The sequence below is a fragment of the Canis lupus genome, chromosome 10 (genome assembly GCF_003254725.2).
Source record: "Canis lupus dingo isolate Sandy chromosome 10, ASM325472v2, whole genome shotgun sequence".
NCBI lineage: Eukaryota > Metazoa > Chordata > Mammalia > Carnivora > Canidae > Canis > Canis lupus.
The window spans coordinates 16,305,866-16,330,494 of NC_064252.1; the positions used below are offsets into that span (position 1 = coordinate 16,305,866).

The 24,629-nt window shown below is 38.7% G+C and overlaps 1 protein-coding gene across 1 annotated transcript; it reads right to left on the bottom strand.

The window, feature by feature from the left end:
- Positions 1-18,039: 18,039 nt before the first annotated feature.
- Positions 18,040-18,981, bottom strand: LOC112653994 (olfactory receptor 6C4-like). Its single transcript, XM_035714100.1, has one exon. The coding sequence runs from the start codon at positions 18,979-18,981 to the stop codon at positions 18,040-18,042; it is 942 nt and encodes a 313-aa protein (XP_035569993.1).
- Positions 18,982-24,629: the final 5,648 nt, after the last annotated feature.

A 24,629-nucleotide genomic window follows, 5' to 3' on the forward strand; every position in this document is an offset into this window, starting at 1 on the left:
TAAAGCAACACAGGAGGAATGTCTCAGAAGCCTGGATCTGATCTTATGAGCACTCAAGTCCTTTGCTTTTAGAGTTCTCCAGGAGACACAGGATTAGAATTTTAGTATGCTTCCGTACTTGCGTATAAGTATACTTCTCAAGAATCCTTTGACTGCAAGTCATAGAAATTCAAAGTAACAAGTACAAAAGAGGATTTATTGCCCTACATACCTGGGAATTGGACCTACGCCCTCAGCAATATCATAGAAACATTCATGCTCTTTCTCTATCATAATCTTGAGACCTCTGTGTGTGTGTGTGTGTGTGTGTGTGTATGTGTGTGTGTGTGTGTGTGTGTGTGCGTGTCCTTCCATATTCTGGCTCTGCTTTTTCTGTGTAGCTTTTATTCTGAAGCAAAGATATCTGCCAGCAGTGCAGAATTAAATTCTCAGCAGAAGAAATCCTTTCGTCCTAAGAATTCCATCAAAATCCCAGGAAGAAAACAACCAAACAAACAAATCCCAGGAAGACTCTTAGTGGCCAGTCCTGGATCACACTCTAAAGTCAGAGGTGGGTTACACCCACATAAACCATCTGGGCTTAGAATGGGAATGAATGATTCCTAAGGAGAAATTGAGAGCTGCTGCCAAAAGAAGGGAAAGAGGGGCAAAAACACACAATGTGTACTACAGTAAGTATAGCAAGTTATGCAGGGGATTAATAGGTTTTCAGGTTTTACCCATCACCATTGCTCATTCCCAAGCCACCATTTCATTAAAACAAGCCACATACTTAAAGAATTACTTAGCCCCAGTCACAAGATACATGGAGGAATTATGTACTAAGATTTTATTGGGGGTATGTGTGTATAGTAGCTCTCTATATTTGCTATGAGAAGAAAAATGTATTAATTGGTGTAGTAGGTTGATTTATATTTCTCTAGGCACATGTGGTGATACTGAAAATGTGACCTGCTGTAATTGTGGTGATTGGGTGTAGCCCATTTTTATAATAATTTTTCTCTCATGTAGCATATTTCCCTACAGGAAATGGCTGTATATTTTTTCTTTTTATTTTGAAAAGAATAAAAAAGGAAAATGCAAGGAACAATGCAACCATTGTCCAAGAATCTACCTAAATTTAGTAAATTTTAACTTATCATTTATCACTTTGGTCCCAGATATACATAAATATTTGTATCATAAAATCTCACAATAATGCAAAATGAAGTCATTCCTATCTTCTCTCTTCTAGAAGCAATAATTAGATGTTTTAGTTTCTAAGAATTATTTTAGGTTTACTAAAAGCAGATAGACTAATATGACAAATGCTTTTGTAGTCATAGTTAAATTTAAGACATAAATATTTCCAGCTAAAGCCCCTGTCTACACGTTCATAAACTCATACCTCCCCTCTTCCACCATAGGTGATCACTATGCCAAGTTAGGGTTAGGGTAAGGCTTAGGGTTAGGGTTAGGGGTTAGGGTTAGGGTTTGGGTTAGGGTTTGGGTTCAGGTTAGAGGTTAGGGTTAGGGGTCTGGGTTAGGGTTCATGTTCGGGGTTAGGGTTACGGGTTAGGATTAGTGTTAGGGGTTAGGGGTTAGTGGTTAGGGTTAGGGTTAGTGGTTAGGGGTTAGGGGTTCGGGGTTAGGGTTAGGGGCTGGGGGTTAGGGTTAGAGTTAGGGTTAGGGTTAGTGTTTAGGGGTTAGGGTTAGGGGTTAGAGGTTAGGGGTTAGGGTTTGGTTAGTGTTTAGGGTTAGGGTTAGGGTAGGGTTTAGCGTTAGGGTTAGGGGTTAGGGTTAGGATTAGGGATTAGGGTTAGCGGGTTAGGGTTAGGGGGTTAGGGTTAGGGGTTAGGGTTAGGGTTAGGGTTGGGGTTGGGGTTAGGATTGTTAGGTTTAGGGTGTTAGGGTTAGGGTTGTTAGGGTTAGGGTTGTTAGGAGTAGGGTTAGGGTTGTTAGGGTTAGGATTAGGGTAGGGTTTTTTGGTTAGGCTTAGGGTTGTTAGGTTTAGGGTTAGCGGTAGGCTTGTTAGGGTTAGGGTTTGGGTTGTTAGGGTTAGGGTTAGGGGTTAGGGTTAGTGCTAGGTTTAATGTTAAGGTTGGTTTAGGTTAGGGTTAGGAGTTTTGGGTGGGGTTAGGGTTACGTGGTTAGGTTTAGAGGTTAGGGTTAGGTTTTGGGGTTAGTGTTAGCGTTAGGGTTAGGGTTGAGCGTTAGGGTTAGGGTTAGGGTTAGGGTTAGGAGGAGGCTAGGGTTAGGGTTGTGTTAGGGTTAGGGTTAGGTTTAGGGGTTAGCGTAAGGGTTATGGTTTAGGGGTTAGGTTTAGGGTTAGGGTTAGGGTTAGAGTTGGATGTTAGGGTTAGTGGTTAGGTTTAGGTTTACGGTTAGGGTTAGGTTTAGGGATAAGGGTTTGGTTTAGGGGTAGTGGTAGGGGTTAAGGCTAGGGTTAGTGGTTAAGGAAAGCGTTAGGGTTAGGGTTAGCGTAGGGGGTTCGGTTTAGGGATTAGGGTTAGGGGTAGAGGTTAGAGTTAGAGTTAGGGTTCGGAGTTAGGGTTAGGGTTTGGGGTTAGGGTTAGTTTTTATGGTTAGGGTTAGGTGTTAGGGTTAGGGGTTATGGGTTAGGGGTTAGGGTTAAGGTTAGGGGTAGGTGTTAGGGTTACGTGTTAGGGTCAGTGTTAGGGTTTAGGGTTAGTTGTTAGGGTTAGGTGTTAGTGTTAGGGTTAGGGGTTAGGGTTAGGGTTAGGTATTTGGGTTAATGTTAGGGTTAGGGTTTAGGTTTAAAGTTTGCGGGTTAGGGTTAGGGTTTAGGGTTATGGTTAGGACTAGCGTTAGAGGGTTAGTGTTAGGGTTAGAGGGTTATGGTTAGGCTTAGGGTTAGGTTTGTTAGGGTTACTGTTAGGGTTATGGTTAGGGTTAGGTGTTAGGGTTAGGGTTTTGGGTTACTTTTAAGGGTTAGTGTTAAGGTTAGGGATTAGGGTTAGGGTTAGGCGTTACAGATATGGTTCGGCGTTAGTTTAGGGTTAGTGTTAGGGTTAGGGGTTAGATTTAGGGTGTTAGGGGTTAGGGTTTGGGTTAGTGTTAGGGGTTAGGACTAGGGCTTGGGTTAGGAGTTAGGGTTAGAGTTAGGGGGTTAGGGTTAGGGTTAGGGTTAGGAATTAGGAGTAGTATTAGGGTTAGGTGTTTAGGGTTAGGGGTTAGGGTTAGGTTTAGGGTTAGGGTAGGTTTGTTAAGGTTATGCTTAGGGTTGTTAGGTTTAGGGTTAGGTAGAGGGTTAGGGTTACGGGTTAGATTTAGGTTTAGTGTTAGGGGTTAGGGTTTGGGTTAGCATTAGGGTTAGGGTAGGGATTATGTTTAGGGTTAGTGTTAGTGTTTGAGGTTTAGAGTTAGGGTTAGGGGTTAGGGTTAGCATTAGGGGATAGGGTGAGTGTTAGTGTTAAGGGTTAGTGTTTCGGTTAGGGTTAGGGATAGGGTTAGGGTTAGGGTTAGCTAGTTACGGTTATGGTTAGGGTTCGGGTTAGCTGTTAGGGTCAGTGTTAGGGGTTAGGGTTAGTTGTTAGGGTTAGGGTTAGGTGTTAGGGTTAGGGTTAGGGGTTAAGGTTAGGGTTAGGGTGAGGGTGAGAGTTAATGGTGAGGGTTAGGGTTAGGGTTAGGGTTGGGTTAGGTTTAGGATTAGGGGTGGTTTAGGGTTAGGTGTTAGGGTTAGGGTTAGGGCTAGGGTTTAGGGTTAGGGTTACGGGTTAGGGCTAGGGTTAGTGGTTAGGGATAGGGTTAGGGTTAGGGTTAGGGGTTACGGTTAGGGTTAGGGGTTACGGTTAGGTTTAGGGGTTAGTATTAGGGTTTGGGTTAGGGCTTAGGGTAGGGGTTTAGGGTTAGGGTTAGGGTTTAGGATTAGGGTTAGGGTTAGGGGTTAAGCCATCCTTCAACTAGCTGCGTACTTATTGGTGTGAGAATGTAGCAGCATTCAGAGTGAGGAGGTTCCATGAATACTGCTTTCTTGTACCTGGAGACACACCTACGAAGCCTGCATTTTCCACTTGCGTCGCACAAGCTTCTGACAAACATCTCTAATAAGTATGTTCAAAATTCCATCTGCAGAAGAGGGGCAAGATTGGGGAAGAGAAGGGTCCCCAAATCACCTGTCCCCACCAAATTACCTAGATAAACTTCAAATCATCCTGAAAAATCTATGAATTTGTCTTGAGATTGAAAGACAGAACAGCTGGAATGCTACAGTGAGAAGAGTTTGCGCTTATCAAGGTAGGAAGACCGGGAAGAAAAGAAATAAGTAAACAGAAGGCATCCAAGGGTGCTGGGCCCCGCGAGGAGCCGGGCTAAGACAGGGGCGAGTGCCCCCAGGACAGGAAAGCTCCGTCCCAGAGAAGCAGGAGGTTCATCAACCTTCCCGGGTGGAAAGGCGCTCCCAGGGAGTTAGTGCAGGTCCCCAGGAGGGTGGGGATGCCCTCAGGCTCCCTGGGACACTAACCGACATCTGTGCCCCTGGGAGAGCGTGTCACACCCGGCGGCTGAGCTCCCTAAGGGGCTGCAGCACGCACGCAGCTGGACCCCGGAGCAGCTCCGAGGGGCTCGGGAGGCGGCTCCACAGCGGAGGCTGGCGGCCGGGAGCGCGAATCCAAAAGCACAGGCCCAGGAGCCCTGGGCATGGGGGGACACAGCCCAGGATCCGATCTCACCCCGGGACAGGCAGAGGCCAGGAGGGCCCAGGATAGCAAGGACGCTCCTGCCCCGAGCGGAGAGGATCAGCGGCCCTGCCCAGAGTATCCAGACTGCTGCAGATGGAGAGCTCCGTAGTTACTTCAGGAGCTGAATCCAGGGCTCCAGAGCTGGCTTTCCGCCCACTGTGGTTGTCCTCCTGGGGCCTCACAGGGTAAACAACAACCCCCACTGAGCCCTGCCCCAGGCAGGGGGCTGAGCAGCTCCAAGTGCTAACACCTGAAAATCAGCAAAACAGGCCCCTCCCCCAGAAGACCAGCTAGACGGACAAGTTCCAGCGGAAGTCAAGAGACTTAAAGTATACAGAATCAGAAGATACTCCCCCGTGTTTTTTTTTTTTTTGCTTTTTGATTTCTGTTTGTTTCCCCCATTTTTCCCTTTCTTTCTTTTTCCTTCTCTTTTTCTTCTCTTTTTTTCATTTTCTTCTTTTTCTTTATCCTTTTTCTCTTTTCTTTCCTTCTTTCTCTCCTCTCTTTTGCTCCTTTTCCCAATACAACTTGTTTTTGGCCACTCTGCACTTAGCAAAATGACTAGAAGGAAAACCTCACCTCAAAAGAAAGAATCAGAAACAGTCCTCTCTCCCACAGAGTTACAAAATCTGGATTACAATTCAATGTCAGAAAGCCAATTCAGAAGCACTATTATACAGCTACTGGTGGCTCTAGAAAAAAGCATAAAGGACTCAAGAGACTTCATGACTGCAGAATTTGGATCTAATCAGGCAGAAATTAAAAATCAATTGAATGAAATGCAATCCAAACTTTATGTCTGAACGACGAGGGTTAATGAGGTGGAAGAATGAGTGAGTGACATAGAAGACAAGTTGATGGCAAAGAGGGAAACTGAAGAAAAAAGAGACAAACAATTAAAAGACCAGGAGGATAGATTAAGGGAAATCAATGACAGCCTGAGGAAGAAAAACCTATGTTTAATTGGGGTTCCCTAGGGCGCTGAAAGGGACAGAAGGCCAGAATATGTATTTGAACAAATCATAGCTGAAAACTTTCCTAATCTGGGAAGGGAAACAGGCATTCAGATCCAGAAAATAGAGAGATCCCCCCCTAAAATCAATAAAAACCGTTCAACACCTCCACATTTAATAGTGAAGCTTTCAAATTCCAAAGATAAAGAGAAGATCCTTAAAGCAGCAAGAGACAAGAAATCCCTGACTTTTATGGGGAGGAGTATTAGGGTAACAGCGGACCTCTCCACAGAGACCTGGCAGGCCAGAAAGGGCTGGCAGGATATATTCAGGGTCCTAAATGAGAAGAACATGCAACCAAGAATACTTTATCCAGCAAGGCTCTCATTCAAACTGGAAGGAGAGATAAAGAGCTTCCAAGACAGGCAGCAACTGAAAGAATATGTGACCTCCAAACCAGCTCTGCAAGAAATTTTAAAGGGGACGCTTAAAATTCCCCTTTAAGAAGAAGTTCAGTGGAACAATCCACAAAAACAAGGACTGAATAGGTATCATGATGCCACTAAACTCATATCTTTCAACAGTAACTCTGAATGTGAACAGGCTTAATGACCCCATCAAAAGGCGCAGGGTTTCAGACTGAATAAAATGCAGGACCCATCTATTTGCTGTCTACAAGAGACTCATTTTAGACAGAAGGACACCTACAGCCTGAAAATAAAAGGTTGGGGAACCATTTACTATTCGAATGGTCCTCAAAAGAAAGCAGGGGTAGACATACATATATCAGATAAACTAAAATTTACCCCGAAGACTGTAGTGAGAGATGAAGAGGGACACTATATGATACTTAAAGGATCTATCCAACAAGAGGACTTAACAATCCTCAATATATATGCCCTGAATATGGGAGCTGCCATATATATCAATCAATTAATAACCAAAGTTAAGACATACTTAGATAATAATACACTTATACTGGGTGACTTCAATCTAGCACTTTCTACACTCAATAGGTCTTCTAAACACAGCATCTCCAAAGAAACGAGAGCTTCAAATGTGACACTGGACGAGATGGATTTCACAGATATCTGTAGAACTTTACATCCAAACTAAATTGAATACACATTCTTCTCAACTGCACATGGAACTTTCTCCAGAATAGACCACATACTGGGTCACAAATCGGGTCTGAACTGATAACAAATTTTAGCATCGTCCCCTGCGTATTTTCAGACAAAAATGCCTTGAAATTAGAATTAAATCACAACAAGAAGTTTCAAGGACTTCAAACACGTGGAGGTTAGGACCATCCTGCTAAAAGATGAAAGGATCACCCAAGAAATTAAGGAAGAATTTAAAACATTCATGGAAACTAATTAGAATGAAGATACAACCGTTCAAAATCTTTGGGATGCAGCAAAAGCAGTCCTAAGGGGGAAATACATCGCAATACAAGCATCCATTCAAAAACTGGAAAGAGCTCAAACACAAAAGCTAACCTTACACATAAAGGAGCTAGAGAAAGAACAGCAAATAGATACTACACCCAGCAGAAGAAGAGAGTTAGAACTCAACGAAATCGAGACGAGAAAAACTGTGGAACAGATCAACAAAACCAGGAGTTGGTTCTTTGAAGGAATTAATAAGATAGATAAACCATTAGCCAGCCTTATTAAAAGGAAGAGAGAGAAGACTCAAATTAATAAAATCATGAATGAGAAAGGAGAGATTACTACCAACACCAAGGAAATACAAACGATTTTAAAAACATATTATGAACAGCTATATGCCAATAAATTAGGCAATCTAGAAGAAATGGACACATTTCTGGAAAGCCACAAACTACCAAAACTGGAACAGGAAGAAATAGAAAACCTGAACAGGACAATAACCAGGGAGGAAATTGAAGCAGTCATCAAAAACCTCCCAAGACACAAAAGTCCAGGGCCAGATGGCTTCCCAGGGGAATTCTATCAAACGTTTAAAGAAGAAACCATACCTATTCTACTAAAGCTGTTTGGAAAGATAGAAAGAGATCAGACTACTTCCAAATTCATTCTATGAGGCCAGCATCATCGTTAATTCCAAAACCAGACAAAGACCCCAGCAAAAGGGAGAATTACAGACCAATATCCCTGATGAACAGGGATGCAAAAATTCTCAACAAGATACTTCCCAATAGGATCCAAGAGTACATTAAGAAAATTATTTACCATGACCAAGTAGGATTTATTCCCGGGACACAGGCTGGTTCAACACTCGTAAAAGAATCAATGTCATTCATCATATCAGCAAGAGAAAAACCAAGAACCATATGATCTTCTCATTAGATGCAGAGAAAGCATTTGACAAAATACAGCATCCATTCCTGATCTAAACTCTTCAGAGCATAGGGAGAGAGGGAACATTCCGCAACATCTTCAAAGCCATCTACGAAAAGCCCACAGCAAATATCATTCTCAATGGGGAAGCACTGGGAGCCTTTCCTCTAAGATCAGAAACAAGACAGGGACGTCCACTCTCACCACTGTTATTCAACATAGTACTGGAAGTCTTAGCCTCAGCAATAAGACAACAAAAAGACATTAAAGGCATTCAAATTGGCAAAGAAGAAGTCAAACTCTCCCTCTTTGCCGATGACATGATACTCTACATAGAAAACCCAAAAGCCTCCACCCCAGGATGGCTAGAACTCATACAGCATTTTGGCATCATGGCAGGATACAAAATCAATGCCCAGAAATCAATGGCATTTCTATACACTAACAATGAGACTGAAGAAAGAGAAATGAAGGAGTCAATTCCATTTACAATTGCACCCAAAAGCATAAGATACCTAGCAATAAACCTAACCAAAGAGGTAAAGGATCTATACCCTAAAAACTATAGAACACTTCTGAAAGAAATTGAGGAAGACACAAAGAGATGGAAAAATATTCCATGCTCATGGATTGGCAGAATTAATATTGTGAAAATGTCAATGTTACCTAGGGCAATTTACACTTTTAATGCAATCCCTGTCAAAATACCATGGACTTTCTTCAGAGAGTTAGAACAGATTATTTTAAGATTTGTGTGGAATCAGAAAAGACCCCGAATAGCCAGGGGAATTTTAAAAAAGACAACCATATCTGGGGGCATCACAATGCCAGATTTCAGGTTGTGCTACAAAGCTGTGGTCATCAACAGTGTGGTACTGGCACAAAAACATACACATAGATCAATGGAACAGGATAGAGAACCCAGAAGCAGACTCTGAACTTTATGGTCAACTAATATTCGATAAAGGAGGAAAGACTATCCACTGGAAGAAAGAAAGTCTCTTCAATAAATGGTGCTGGGAAAATTGGACATCCACATGCAGAAGAATGAAACAAGACCACTCTCTTTCACCATACACAAAGGTAAACTCAAAATGGACGAAAGATCTAAATGTGAGACAAGATTCCATCAAAATCCTAGAGGAGAACACAGGCAACACCCTTTTTGAACTCAGCCACATTAACTTCTTGCAAGATACATCTATGAAGGCAAAAGAAACAAAAGCAAAAATGAACTATTGGGACTTCATCAAGATAAGAAGCTTTTGCACAGCAAAGGATACAGTCAACAAAACTAAAAGACAACCTACAGAATGTGAGAAGATATTTGCATATGACATATCAGATAAAGGACTAGTTTCCAAGATCTATAAAGAACTTCTTAAACTTAACACCAAAGAAACAAACAATCCAATCATGAAATGGGCAAAAGACATGAAGAGAAATCTCACAGAGGAAGACATAGACATGGCCAACATGCACATGAGAAAATGCTCTGCATCACTTGCCATCAGGGAAATACAAATCAAAACCATGATGAGATACCACCTCACACCAATGAGAATGGGGAACATTAACAAGGCAGGAAACCACAAATGTTGGAGAGGATGCGGAGAAAAGGGAACCCTCTTACACTGTTTTTGGGAATGTGAACTGGTGCAGCCACTCTGGAAAACTGTGTGGAGGTTCCTCAAAGAGTTAAAAATAGATCTGCCCTATAACCCAGCAATTGCACTGTTGGGGATTTAACCCAAAGATTCAGATGCAATGAAACCCGGGACACCTGCACCCCAATGTGTATAGCAACAATGTCCACAATAGCCATACTGTGGAAGGAGCCTCGGTGTCCATCGAAAGATGAATGGATAAAGAAGATGTGGTTTATGTATATTATGGAATATTACTCAGCCTTTAGAAACGACAAATACCCACCATTTGCTTCAACGTGGATGGAACTGGAGGGTATTATGCTGAGTGAAGTAAGTCAAACGGAGAAGGACAAACAGTGTATGTTCTCATTCATTTGGGGAATATAAATAATAGTGAAAGGGAATATAAGAGAAGGGAGAAGAAATGTGTGGGAAATATCAGAAAGGAATACAGAACATAAAGACTCCTAACTCTGGGAAATGAACTAGGGGTGATGGAAGGGGAGGAGGGCGAGGGGTGGGGGTGAATGTGTGACGGGCACTGAGGGGGGCACTTGACGGGATGAGCACTGGGTGTTATTCTGTATGTTGGTAAATTGAACACCAATAAAAAATAAATTTGTTATGAAAAAAAACCAAAGTTAAGACATACATAGATAATAATACACTTAACTTGGAGACTTCAGTCTAGCACTTTCTACACTCGATAGGTCTTCTAAACACAACATCTCCAAAGAAATGAGAGCTTCAAATGATACACTGAACCAGATGGATTTCACAGATATGTGCAGAAATTTATATCCAAACTCAATTGAATACACATTCTTCTCAAGTGTACATGTATCTTTCTCCAGAACAGACCATATACTGGGTCACAAATCGAGTCTGAAGCGATACCAAAAGATTGGGATTGTCCCCTGCATATTCTCAGACCAAAATGCCTTGAAATTAGAATTAAATCACAACAAGAAGTTTGGAAGGACTTCAAACACGTGGAGGTTAAGGACCATACTGCTAAAAGACGAAAGGGTCAACCAGGAAATTAAGGAAGAATTAAAAAGATTCATGGAAACTAATGAGAATGAAGATACAACCATTCTAAATCTTTGGGATGCAGCAAAAGCAGTCCTAAGGGGGAAATACATCGCAATACAAGCATCCATTCAAAAACTGGAAAGAACTCAAATACAAAAGTTAAACCTTACACCTAAAGGAGCTGGAGACAAAACAGCAAATAGACCCTACACCCAGCAGAAGAAGAGAGTTAATAAAGATTCGAGCAGAACTCAACGAAGTAGAGACAAGAACTGTGGAACAGATCAACAGAACCTGGAGTTAGTTATTTGAAAGAATTAATGAGATAGATAAACCATTAGCCAGCCTTATTAAAAAGAAGAGAGACAAGACTCAAATTAATAAAATCATGAATGAGAAAGGAGAGATCACTACCAACACCATGGAAATACAAATGATTTAAAAACCTATTATGAACAGCTATACGCCAATAAATTAGGCAATCTAGAAGAAATGGATGTATTTCTGGAAAGCCACAAACTACCAAAACTGGAACAGGAAGAAATAGAAAACCTGAACAGGCCAATAACCAGGGAGGAAATTGAAGCAGTCATCAAATACCTCCCAAGACACAAAAGTCCAGGGCCAGATGGGTTCCCAGGGGAATTCTATCAAGCGTTTAAAGAAGAAACCATACCTATGCTACTAAAACTGTTTGGAAAGATAGAGAGAGATGGAGTACTTCCAAATTCATTCTATGAGGCCAGCATCACCTTAATTCCAAAACCAGACAAGACCCCACCAAAAAGGACAATTATAGACCAGTATCCCTGATGAACAGGGATGCAAAAATTATCAACAAGATACTAGCCAATAGGATACAAGAGTACATTAAGAAAATTATTCACCATGACCAAGTAGGATTTATTCCCGGGACACAGGCTGGTTCAACACTCGTAAAACAATCAATGTCATTCATCATATCAGCAAGAGAAAAACCAAGAACCATATGATCCTCTCATTAGATGCAGAGAAAGCATTTGACAACATACAGCATCCATTCCTGATCAAAACTCTTCAGAGCATAGGGAGAGAGGGAACATTCCTCAACATCTTGAAAGCCATCTATGAAAAGCCCACAGCAAATATCATTCTCAATGGGGGAAGCACTGGGAGCCTTTCCCCTAAGATCAGAAACAAGACAGGGATGTCCACTCTCACCACTGCTATTCAACATAGTACTGGAAGTCCTTGCCTCAGCAATCAGACAAGAAAAGGACATTAAGGGAATTCGAGTTGGCAAAGAGAAGTCAAACTCTCCCTCTTCGCCGATGACATGATACTCTACATAGAAAACCCAAAAGCTTCCACCCCAAGATTGCTAGAACTCATACAGCAATTTGGCAGCGTGGCAGGATACAAAATCAATGCCCAGAAATCAGTGGCATTTCTATACACTAAGAATGAGACTGAAGAAAGAGAAATGAAGGAGTCATTCCCATTGACAATTGCACCCAAAAGCATAAGATACCTAGGAATAAACTTAACCAAAGACGTAAAGGAACCATACCCTAAAAACTATAGAACACTTCTGAAAGAAATTGAGGAAGACACAAAGAGATGGAAAAATTCTCCATGCTCATGGATTGGCAGATTTAATATTATGAAGATGTCACTGTTATCCAGGGCATTTTACACTTTTAATGCAATCCCTATCAAAATACCATGGACTTTCTTCAGAGAGTTAGAACAAATTATTTTAAGATTTGTGTGGAATCAGAAAAGACCCCGAATAGCCAGGGGAATTTTAAAAAAGAAAACCATATCTGAGGGCATCAGAATGCCAGATTTCAGGTTGTTCTACAAATCTGTGGTCATCAAGACAGCGTGGTACTGGCACAAAAACAGACACATAGATCAATGGAACAGAATAGAGAATCCAGTAGTGGACCCTGAACTTTATGGTCAACTAATATTCGATAAAGGAGGAAAGACTATCCATTGGAAGAAAGACAGTCTCTTCAATAAATGGTGCTAGGAAAATTGGACATCCACATGCAGAAGAATGAAACTAGACCACTCTCTTTCACCATACACAAAGATAAACTCAAAATGGATGAAAGATCTAAATGTGAGACAAGATTCCATCAAAATCCTAGAGGAGAACACAGGCAACACCCTTTTTGAACTCAGCCACAGTAACTTCTTGCAAGATACATCCACGAAGCAAAAGAAACAAAAGCAAAAATGAACTATTGGGACTTCATCAAGATAAGAAACTTTTGCACAGCAAAGGATACAACAAAACTAAACAAAAAAACTAAAAGACAACCTACAGAATGGGAGAAGATATTTGCAAATGATGGATCAGATAAAGTGCTAGTTTCCAAGATCTACAAGGAATTTATTAAACTCAACTGCAAAGAAACAAACAATCCAATCATGAAATTGGCAAAAGACATGAACAGAAATCTCACAGAGGAAGACATAGACATGGCCAACAAGCACATGAGAAAATGCTCTGCATCACTTGCCATCAGGGAAATACAAATCAAAACCACAATGAGATACCACCTCACACCAGTGAGAATGGGGAAAATTAACAAGGCAGGAAACCACAAATATTGGAGAGGATGTGGAGAAAGGGGAACCCTCCTGCAGTGTTGGTGTGAATGTGAACTGGTGCAGCCACTCTGGAGTAGTGTGTGGAGGTTCCTCAAAGAGTTAAAAATAGATCTGCCCTGACCCAGCCATTGCACTGCTGGTGAGTTACCCCAATAATACAGGTGCAATGAAACGCTGGGATACCTGCTCCCCGATGTTTCTAGCAGCAATGTCCACAATAGCCAAACTGTAGAAGGAGCCTCGGTGTTCATCGAAATATGAATGGATAGAGAAGCTGTGGTCTATGTATACAATGGAATATTACTGAGGCATTAGAAATGACAAATACGTACCATTTGCTTCTATATGGATAGAACTGGAGGGTATGATGCTGAGTGAAATAAGTCAATCGGAGAGGGACAAACATTATATGGTCTCATTGTTTCAGGGGAATATAAAAAATAATGATAGGGAATAAAGGGGAAAGGAGAGAAAATGAGTAGGAAATATCAGAACGGGAGACAGAACATAAAGACTCCTAACTCTGGGAAAGGAACTATGGGTGGTGAATGGGGAGGTGGGCGGTGGGTGGGGGTGCCTGGGTGGCAGGCACTGAAGTCGGGTCTTGACGGGATGAGCACTGAGTGTTAGTTTATATGTTGGACAAATTGAACACCAATAAAATATAAATTTATAATTAAAAAGATAATGTAAATCAACTAAAAAAATAAATATATAAAAACAATGTGATTTTCATTTGTTGTTTCTTTTCTTTATATTGTATCTATATAAGATGAAGCATTTTAGTGAAATCTATTGGGACATACATTTCACAATATGTAAATAATTAAATCATCATGATATACACGTTAAACTTACACAGGGATATATATCAACTATTTCTCCATATAATTATAAAAAATAAACACCAAAAATAGAACCACACAGAAATATTGATGCTGAAAATACAATGAGAGAACTGAAAAATTCAATAGAAAGCTTTAGCAGAAGACTCATTTATTCAAAGACAGAATCAGTGAATTCAGACAGGTTATTTGAAATTGGACATTTAGAGGAACAAAAGGAAACAAGAAGAATTAAAGTTAGTGAAGTAAGCTTATGTTAATTATGGGACACAAACAAGCAAAATAACATTCCTATCATGCATATCTATGAGGATAGAGAAAGGAAAAGAAAACTTATTAAAGAAATTATAGCTGTGAAGCCTGGTTTGCTCAGTTGCTAGAGCTTGCAACTCTTATTATTGGGATTATGAGTTTGAGTCCTGTGTTGGGTGTAGAGATTACTTTAAAATGAAATCTTAAGAGATCCCTGGGTGGCGCAGCGGTTTGGCGCCTGCCTTTGGCCCAGGGCGCGATCCTGGAGACCCGGGATCGAATCCCACATTGGGCTCTCGGTGCATGGAGCCTGCTTCTCCCTCTGCCTATGTCTCTGCCTCTCTCTCTCTGTGACTATCATAAATAAATAAAAATTTAAAAAAAGTTTAAAAAAATGAAATCTTAAAAAAAATTATAGCTGAAAACTTCTCAAATCTTGGATCTTCAGAGAGACATGGACACCAGATACAGGAAGTACAAAAAGACCCCAAGTAAGATCAACTCAAAGAATACCTCAAGGCACATTATAAATGCATTAAAAGTCAAAGACAAAGAAGATCTTGAAGGCAACAAGAGAAAAACAACTCATTACATATCCAACGGCCCCCCCCACCCCCCATAAGGTTAACAGTGGGTTTCTTTGCAGAAACCTTGCAGGGCAGGAAGGAGTGGGATGATATATTCAAAGTGTTGAAAGAAAAAGACTATCAACAAAGAGTACTATAACTGGTAAAATTGTTCTTTAGAATGAAGAAGAGAGAGACATTTCCTGACTACAGAAGCTAAGGGAATTAATCATCACTGAATCTCTTTTACAAGAAATGTTAGAGGAAGATATTCAAGTTGAAATGAAAGGACTCTAAGTAATAATATGAAAACATATAAAAGTATAAAATCACTGGCAAGCCCAAATATATGTCCCAATTCAGAATAACCTAATGCTATAATGGTGATGGATAAGTCACTTTTATCTCTAGCATAAATGTTAGAAGATAATAGTATTAAAAACGAAACAACTATATCTATAATAATGTGGAGTGTTCTGTAAATGTCAATTATATCCAGTTGATTACATTTTTCAGTTCTTCTATATCCTTGATTAATTTCTATCTACTAATTATTACTGAGAGGAGTATGGGAAGCTATCAATTATAATTGTAGATTTTCTCTTTCTTCTTTTAATTTTACAAGTTTTTACTTATATATCTCATAACTGTGTGAAGTGCATATATATTTAGGATATCTTCTTAGTGAATTGACCTCATTATGATTATGAAGCATTTCTCTTTATCTCTTGAATTTTCTTTGCTCTGGAGTCTACTTTGTCTGATATTAATATGTACATTTCTTTCTTTCTTTCTTTCTTTCTTTCTTTCTTTCTTTCTTTCTTTCTTTCTTTCTTTCTTTCTTTCTTTCTTTCTTTCTCTTTCCTTCCTTCCTTCCTTCCTTCCTTCCTTCCTTCCTTCCTTCCTTCCTTCCTTATTCTTCTTTCTTTTAAGAAAATATTCATTTGTTTATTTTAGAGAGACAGGGAGGTGGGGGAAGGGCAGAGGAAGAGGGAGAGAGAATCTCAAGCAGACTTCCCACTGAACATGGAGCCCAGTGCAGGGCTTGATCTCAGGACCCTGAGATTATAACCTGAGCCAAAATCAAGAGTCAGATGTTTAACCAAGTCACCCAGGTGCCCACATCTTTCCTTTGATTAGTGTTTATGTCTTTTTCTATTATTTACTTTTAACTTACTTAAATCATTATATTTGAAGAGTTTGTTGTAGGCAGCATGTTATTAGGTCATTTAGAAAAAATCCATTCTAGGTTAGCCCGGGTGGCTCAGCAGTTTGATGCTGCCTTTGGCCCAGGGCATGATCTTGGAGTCCTGGGATCGAGTCCCACATCAGGCTCCCTACATGGAGCCTGCTTCTCCCTCTGCCTGTGTCTCTGCCTCTCTCTCTCTCTGTGTGTCTCTCATGGATAAATAAATAAAATCTTAAAAAATTCCTAAATAGCACGTTTGGATCATTTACATTTAATGTAGTTACTGATGTGTTTGGATTTAAATCTATCTTTTGGTTATTTTTCCCTCATTCTTTCCCCTGTTTTAGTTCCTTCATTTCTCCTTTCATGCTTACATTTGGGCTTATTTGAAAAATTTTTTGGTATTCCATTTAAATTCATTTATTTATTATGATTTTGACAGTATCTCTTTAATGTATAAAACAATTTCTGAGAAATTACAATACACATATTTAACTTTTCCCAGGCTACCTAGAGTCAAGAATTTACCTTTATTAATTTACCTTAATTTACCTTTATTTCACTCAGCTCAATACCCAGTAAATCAGAAAGACAATAATTGTATGATTTTACTTATATGTGGAAGTCACCAGAGAGGGAGAAAAACCATGAGAGACTTTTAACTATAGGAAACAAACTGAAGTGCTGGAGGGGAGGTGAGTGAGGGCTGGGGTAATTGGGTGATGGGCATTAAGGAGGACATGTGATGTAATGAGCACTGGGTGTTATATACAACTGATAAATTATTGAATACTACATCTGAAACTAGTGATGTACTATATGTTAGCTAACTGAATTTAAAGAAAGAATGTACCACTTTAAATAGAATATAGAAATCTTTACATCATATATTTCTTTTCCCTCTCCACTTTACCCTTCAAAACATCAATCCTTAAAAACTTTGGATGCTGTTTCCTAAGGTATTTTTAGGCATCCCTTTTACTCTCAGCCTCCTTTGGTTCATCTACAAAATGATGCTAAAGCCAAGGCACACTATAGGACCCTAAAAGTTTTGACCATAGCTAACATGGCTCAAGATTCCTACTCTTCTGAATCTTCCCTTAAGAGGAGATTGGATATTCACTCTGTTAGGGATATCCTTGGTAATAGTTTTCACTTTAATTTCCTAACTGGAAGGACAGATAGAGTCAGAAATATCATCCCTGGAAATCCTTTTTGAATTAAGTGTGTAAAGGAGATAGTTTTAGAATTGTCAGAACAATAAAAATGAGTGAGAAAATTGTCTGAAACTTGAGAAAAGATGGTCTTATTGCAAGAGTAGAGCTTTATTGCAAGATGTAATTATTAGCATCTTTGGGAAAGCATCTAATATATCTGATTTTTTGGACAATTTTCTGAAAGACTTTGATTAAATTAAGAGCATCACATATAAAAGCTAAACTTTACTAGAAGCCCAGGAACATGGGCTTGTGACATCCTAGTAATTTTATTCAGATACTCCCTTCTTATACTCAGACTAACAGTGTTATCCAGTGGCAAATCTTTCCTATAAAGTTTATTTACTAAGGGGCTATATTTATATTTTTAAAATTATATTAGAAATTAAAATAGAACTTAAAAATATATATATTATTTTAAAATAAGTATAATAAATACATTTCTTCTTAGCACAAATAATGTATTTTTATTTTAAATAACTATAATCTCAAAATAATGTGAAGAGTTTGTCTAGCTAAAAAGTCTGTTAACTAGAAACAAATATGTGAACTGTTTTTTGGGAAAAGTTACCCCTCATTCACAGCTTTGAAACATAATTTGACACCTCTTTATGATAAATTCATCTGAAGTGTTGCTTTAATGAGAGGGTTAGAGAAGCTCTCCTTATGTTTCATGGGGAGGAATTCATATTGTTAGATTTTTCATTGAGTTTGAGATTTTTACATTCACCAAATGCTCATAACCTTTTTGATGACATCCTTGAAGGCCTGTTTTACTTGTTTATTCCTTAAAGTGTAAATGAATGGGTTCAATAAAGGGGCAACTGAGGTATTGAGCACAGCTACCCCCTTATTGAAGGCAACTCCTTCTTTGGCTGAGGGTTTTATATACATGAAGATGCAGCTGCCATAAGAAAGGGCAATGACAATCATGTGGGAAAAACATGTGGAAAAGGCCTTTTTCCTTTGCTGAGCAGATGGGATCTTGAGGATGGTCCAGATGATGCTTGTGTAGGAGAGAATCACCAGCACCAGGGTGACCACCAACGTCACAGCTGCTAAGATAAAGTCAACCAGCTCTAAGAGTCTTGTGTCTGAGCAAGATATTTCTAGCAGGGGTCCGTAGTCACAATAATAATGATTCAGTATGTTGGAGGCACAGAAATCCAGCTGACTGGTCAGGATGATTGGGGATATGATGATTAGAAATCCAGCCAACCAAGAGAAGAAAACCAGCTGAATGCAGACTCTGTTGCTCATAATGGTCATGTAATGCAGGGGTTTGCATATAGCCACATAGCGGTCATAGGACATGGCAGCCAGAAGGTAAAACTCTGTGGCTCCAAAGAAGATGGCAAAGAAATACTGAGTGAAGCAGCCAGCAAAGCTAATGCTCTTGTTGCCAGTTGTGATGCTGAACAGCAGCCTAGGAGTAAAGGTGGTTGTAAAGGAAATTTCTAGGAAGGAGAAATTCCGGAGGAAGAAATACATGGGAGTCTGGAGGTGTGAGTCCAGTAGTGTAAGTGTGATGATTGTGAGGTTTCCAATGATGCTGAATATGTAGGTGAGGAAGAGAAATAGAAAGACTACAAATTGGATCTCTGGGATTTCTGTTAGTCCCAGGAGAATGAATTCTGTCAGAAGGGTTTGGTTTTTCATTGCTAACATTTGCTGCCTATAAAAGTACAAAGGAAAGAAGTCAGTGATGAGAATGGAAGAGGAGCTACATTTAGGAGTAGCTAAGCCTTTTCATTGAATTGGTTCAAATATCTACTTTCTGTCCGCTTGACTCAAGTGAGAGTTTCTATTGCACAGAGAGTGTCTTTTCACAAGAATTATTTTTAAAAAGTTCTCATGGAGAGGGTGCGTGGGCAGCTAAGTTTCTGACTTTGATTTTGGCTCAGGTCATGATCTCAGGGTCGTGGGATTGAGTTGCACATGGGTCTCCAGGTCAATTTCTTTCTGACTCTTGAAAATACAAACAAGTCACAAACATTTTTATTTTACTATCCTTTACAATAAAAAGCATTTAGTATATTGTTTTACTTGGTTATAACTATGATAATAATGAATAATAACTGTTGTGGGGCACCTGGATGGTTTAGTCAGTTAGGTGTGCAACTCTTGACTTTGACTCAGGTCATGATCTCAGGGTTGTGAGATTGAGCTCCACCTTGGGCTCCCCACTGGGCATGGAGCCTGCTTAAGAGTCTCTTTCCCTCTCGCTCTGCCCCTCCCTCCTCTAAAAAATTGAGGACTTAATAGGTGCCCAACCTTATCATTATTTTATTTGATTCTCACAAGACAGGTGCTATTACTATCTCCATCTTGCAGATGAGGTTTGGAGCAGTTGATAAATTGTTCCGAATCCCTCAGCTAGTGTATTGTAGAGCAGAATTCTAGCCCACTGTTGCCTGATCCATAGTCTGCACACTCAACTGCCAGGTAGTGCTGATTTCCCATCTTCATCCAGGGGCAGAACAATTACAACTATTATCTGAATCTTACAGATCAGACAATCCGCATTAGTGATCCTATGAGGATAATAGTGGTGATTATGATGAAACTGAGGTTGGGAAAGTTTTAGTGATTTGGCCAAATATATACAGCCAACAAATTCTTCTATTCTAAAATACACATGGATCAGAACTGCATCTTTATTTTTTAACATATTTATTAAACAGTGATTGTGTATTCTTTAGAAAACTTCTGTATATTTATATTTTGTCTCTACATTGACTTTGATTTTTTCTACTAGTATTTTCTTAATTTCTACCTTTAAGCAATGGCTCTTAACTAGTTTTCCCCTCCCTTCTCCAGGCTCTAATGTCTCTGTCTCTGGCTGCACTTTCTCCTAAATACATTTTTCAGAAGTTGTTTGCCAGCTTTAGTTTCTAAATGAGTGAAATAATCCTGTCTTACATCTATCTCATGGTGCCTCTTAAATGGCTATTCCTAGGCCTGAATTCTTATTTCATTTTTAGTCCCATATTTTTAACTCTCTATAATACATTATCTTTTGGGCATATTCTGCTCAAATTAAACTTAATATTTTAAAATATATCTCAGCATCATTTTTCACTATGATGAAACCTATTTAAAATTCCAAACTCCTTGATAGGCTTTTTGGTAAATGTCAAGAAATTTACTTTTGAAAAACTAACTCTTAAAAGTCATTTAATAAGCGTTGGTTCTCTTGCTTTTTCCCTGCTTTTAAGGTACTTAAAAAGCAGTCTATTTTTGGAAAGATGTCATATATGCATAAAGTAGAAAATGGCTAATTCCTGAATAGAATGCATCATTATGTTAATTATTATTTTTAAAATATTATTTTATAAAAACTTAGTTCTGTCACCCCCAAGTTTTCTATCAGAAGCTAGTTGAACAAGTTCTCTTTCGAGAGTATTGATCTATATTTAATTTCCTGTATATTTAACCATACACATCCCAAAGGAAATTTTTAGTATTGTCAGGCAAACTTTTAATTGGAAGATACTTCATACATTGATCTTGAAAGACATGTGGCTCAAGCTACCAGAGTCTTTCTCTGTTTCTGTAGTCAGGACACTATAGAAATGAAACTTTATCTCTTCTTCTACTTCCAGCAGATCTTATGCAAGAGGAGAGAGAAAATTAGTAAATTGAGTCCAATTGCTAAGCACTATTATCTGAGTAACACAACCTGAATAGACAGAGTATAATTAGTACTCGTGAGATGCTTTATGGAATTATAAAAAATTGTGGTAAAAAACACGGAACATAAAACTTACTATCTTAGCCATTTCTAAGTTCAGTAATGTTAATTATATTCACTTTGATTTGCAACAGATCTCCAGAATTTTATCTCGTAAAACAAACTCTGTACTCGTTAAACAACTCCTCTTTCCACCTCCCTCCTACCCCTGGTAAGCACCATTCTATGTTCAATTTTTATGAATCTCACTACTTTAGTTAGCTCATATAAGTAAAATCATACAATATTTGTCTCTTTGTGACTTGGTATAATATTCTCAAGGCATTTCCTTCTTTTTAAAGGCTGAATAATATTCCATTGCATATACATATCACATTTTGTTTACCCATTCATCTGTTGATGAATGTTTTTGTTGCTTCTGTTTTGGTTATTGTGAATAATGCTTCTATGAACACGAGTGTGCAAATATTCAAGATCCTGCTTTTAAAAAAATTCTTGCTTTCAGTACTTTTGCCTATATAGCCAGCAGCCTATCTTGCTGAATCATATGGTAACTCTATTTCTAGTTTTTTGAGGAACCAATGTACTGTTTTCCATAGTGGCTGTATTCTATTTGAATTTTTACATCAAAATGAATATCTGGGGCAGCCCAGGTGGCTCAGCGGTTTAGTGCCACCTTCAGCCCAGGGCATGATCCTGGAGACTTGGGATCAAGTCCCATGTCGGACTCCCTGTATGGAGCTTGATTCTCCCTCTGCCTGTGTCTCTGCCTCTCTCTCTCTCTCTCTCTCTCTCTCGTCTCTCATGAATAAATAAATAAAATCTTTAAAAAAAGAAAATTAACTTAAAAAAACAAAAGACAAAATGAATATCTAAATATCTGTGACACAACATAAATGCAGAGAGATGCCTAATTCTAAGATAAAAATTAAATAAATGCTTTTTATTCAGGCATTATCTATTTTATCTTTTACATGTATATATCACCTTTACAAAAATAGACTATAAATTCCTTAAGATCAGGGAAGGACAGAAGAACCAACACTTCCTGAATGACTCTAGTACTGGTTTATGCTAGGCTCATCATAAATATATTTATGGTATATGTTTGGTATTTATTTTGGTATTCTTTTATTTCCCAACAACAGTGGCAAAAACATACAGTATGATCAAAATAGGTAGTTGTTACAAAAAATGAAAAAAAGATCCTGCTCTTTTTTTCTCTTTATCTCCCTTAGTTTATTCTCTATTTACCCTTTTATCTTTGGCAATTTGCCACATATATTGTATACTTTTTCTTGCCTTGTTTTGGTCTAGTAACTGATAGGAACTTTCCAGAGCCAGTTCAGGGTAAAGTCGCTTGAATACATAAATTGTTACCATTTCCTTCACTATTCCACTGATGAATGGTCACTAAGTCATAAATATTACCTGGTTCTGCTGGGATTTTGAGTGGAGACCCAGGCCTCTATCAGCAAGGTTGTATTTTGAGATTTTCCTTTTTCATAGTTGGTGCTCTTCCATCACCAAATAATAAAAATATGTATTTCTTCTATTTGTAATTGAAATTTGAAATTACTTAATGAGTTAAGGTTTGTTTGGGCACAGAACTCCCAGTGCTTAGTTTTCAGGATACTGAGCTGTCTGTCACGGAAAGAAAGAGAAACTTCAGACATCAAATGATTTCAAGGGAGAGCTTTCAGGAACTACTTAAAATGCTTACCACTGACTCTCAGAGAGAAGTGTTCATGTGCACCTGGACTCCTCCATCCTATCTCTCTAAGCCTCCTGGATAAGCTGAGTCACTTTTCTTGCCATACAAGTATAGCCTCAATGCAGAATCAGGAAAAGGGCTATCAGATTACTTGGTCATAATCTTTTCCAGAAAGTTCAGCGATTTTCCCAAGAAAAGCCTTGAATGTCTAGAATCCTGTGGGTGTCTTAATATTCTGATATTCTAAGTTTCCTGAAATAAAGAAATCCTAAGCCCTGGGATCCTAAACCCTGTACTGCTGAGCTGTGTGCCTATCTGGAACACCAGAGAGCCATCTTTGCTGTTGTCTCCGAGAATATCATAATCTCAAGGATGTGTGAAAAAGGTCATGCCATCCAATGATGTGAATGACTAGGCTCTTGTACTTCCTAACTATGAATTTCTGGTCTTTGATGAATAGCTTAGTTATCATTACAAGACATCACATTTATGTTCCACTTAAGTTCTGTAATAAATCTACTTCAATAATATTACAAATCATTGTAGCATTGTTTGTTGTTGTAAAAAGTTGGAAATAATCTAAATTTCCACCAGTAAGGAAAGGACAGAATAATTTTGGCACATGCAAACTACAAAATGTGACAAACCAATAAAAGCAAGATGGAAATATTGTATATCAACTAACTGGAATTTATTTATTTATTTATTTATTTATTTATTTGAACTCACTTGGAAAGATATATTTGGTATGGTGCTATGTGAACAAAGAAAGCTGCTGAACTGTAGTATATTTTATGATCCCACTGGGTAAAAAAAGACATTTTTATATCTATGTATCTTATATCTTATATAAAACTATTTTTATGTGCATAGTCACGTAGATCTGGGACAATAAATTTAGACAGTATTGCCTTTATGAAGTTAGATGGGGGAAGTGAGGGACATATGGGGAGCTATCTTCTTTTCCTTTATACTTGTCTATATTGTATAAATGCTATAAGTTACTTTTGAAAACTGAAGTATAGTTGACATACAATTTGATATTAGTTTCATATACAAAATAATGAATTGACAATTCTATACATTACCCAGTGCTCACCACAGTAAATATAGTTAACGATCTGTCACCATATAATGTTATTTCAACATTACTGGCTATATTTCCATGCTATGCTTTTCAAACCCATGACTTTTTAATTTAATTTTTAAAAAGATTTTATTTATTTATTCATGAGAGACACACAGAGAAAGAGGCAGAGACATAGGCAGAGGGAGAAGCAGGCTCCATGCAGGGAGCCCAATGTGGGACTCGATCCCCGACCCTGGCAGGTGCTTAACTGCTGAGCCACCCAGGTGTCCCTGATTTATTTATTTTTTAAGTGGAAGTTTGAACCTTTTAATCCCCTTCACCTATTTTACCCATCCTATCACCCCTCCCCTCTGGCAACCATCAGTTTTTTCTCTATTTATGAGTCTGTTACTGTTTGCTTGTTTTTAAATGTAAGTGAATCATGAGATATTTGTTTTTGTCTCACTGACTTATTTTACTTAGCGTGATATTCTGTAGTTCAAAAACCATCAACAAAATGAATAGGCAACCTACTGAATGTGAAAAGTTACATTTTAATTAAAAAAAACACAGTTACATGATTTCATGCTCCATAAGCTCAAAGAGTTAACATTGGTATAATTATAAACTGAGAATATACTTACACTTAACTTTCAGGGCAAGTTCTGCAGGGTATTACCCATATATGTCCATGGGATGAATCACAATTAGAAGTCTGATGTGAGTGAATGGTGGCATAAAACTGAAATTGTTGGTTTTCTCACCACTACTTATTGACCTAATTATTCACAAAAGTTCCCAAACTTATGAAAATTTAATAGGAAAAATCCTACTCATCC

Coding starts and splice junctions, on each gene's coding strand:
- LOC112653994 (XM_035714100.1), bottom strand. CDS start 18,981: ATGTTAGCAATGAAAAACCAAACCCTTCTGACAGAATTCATTCTCCTG.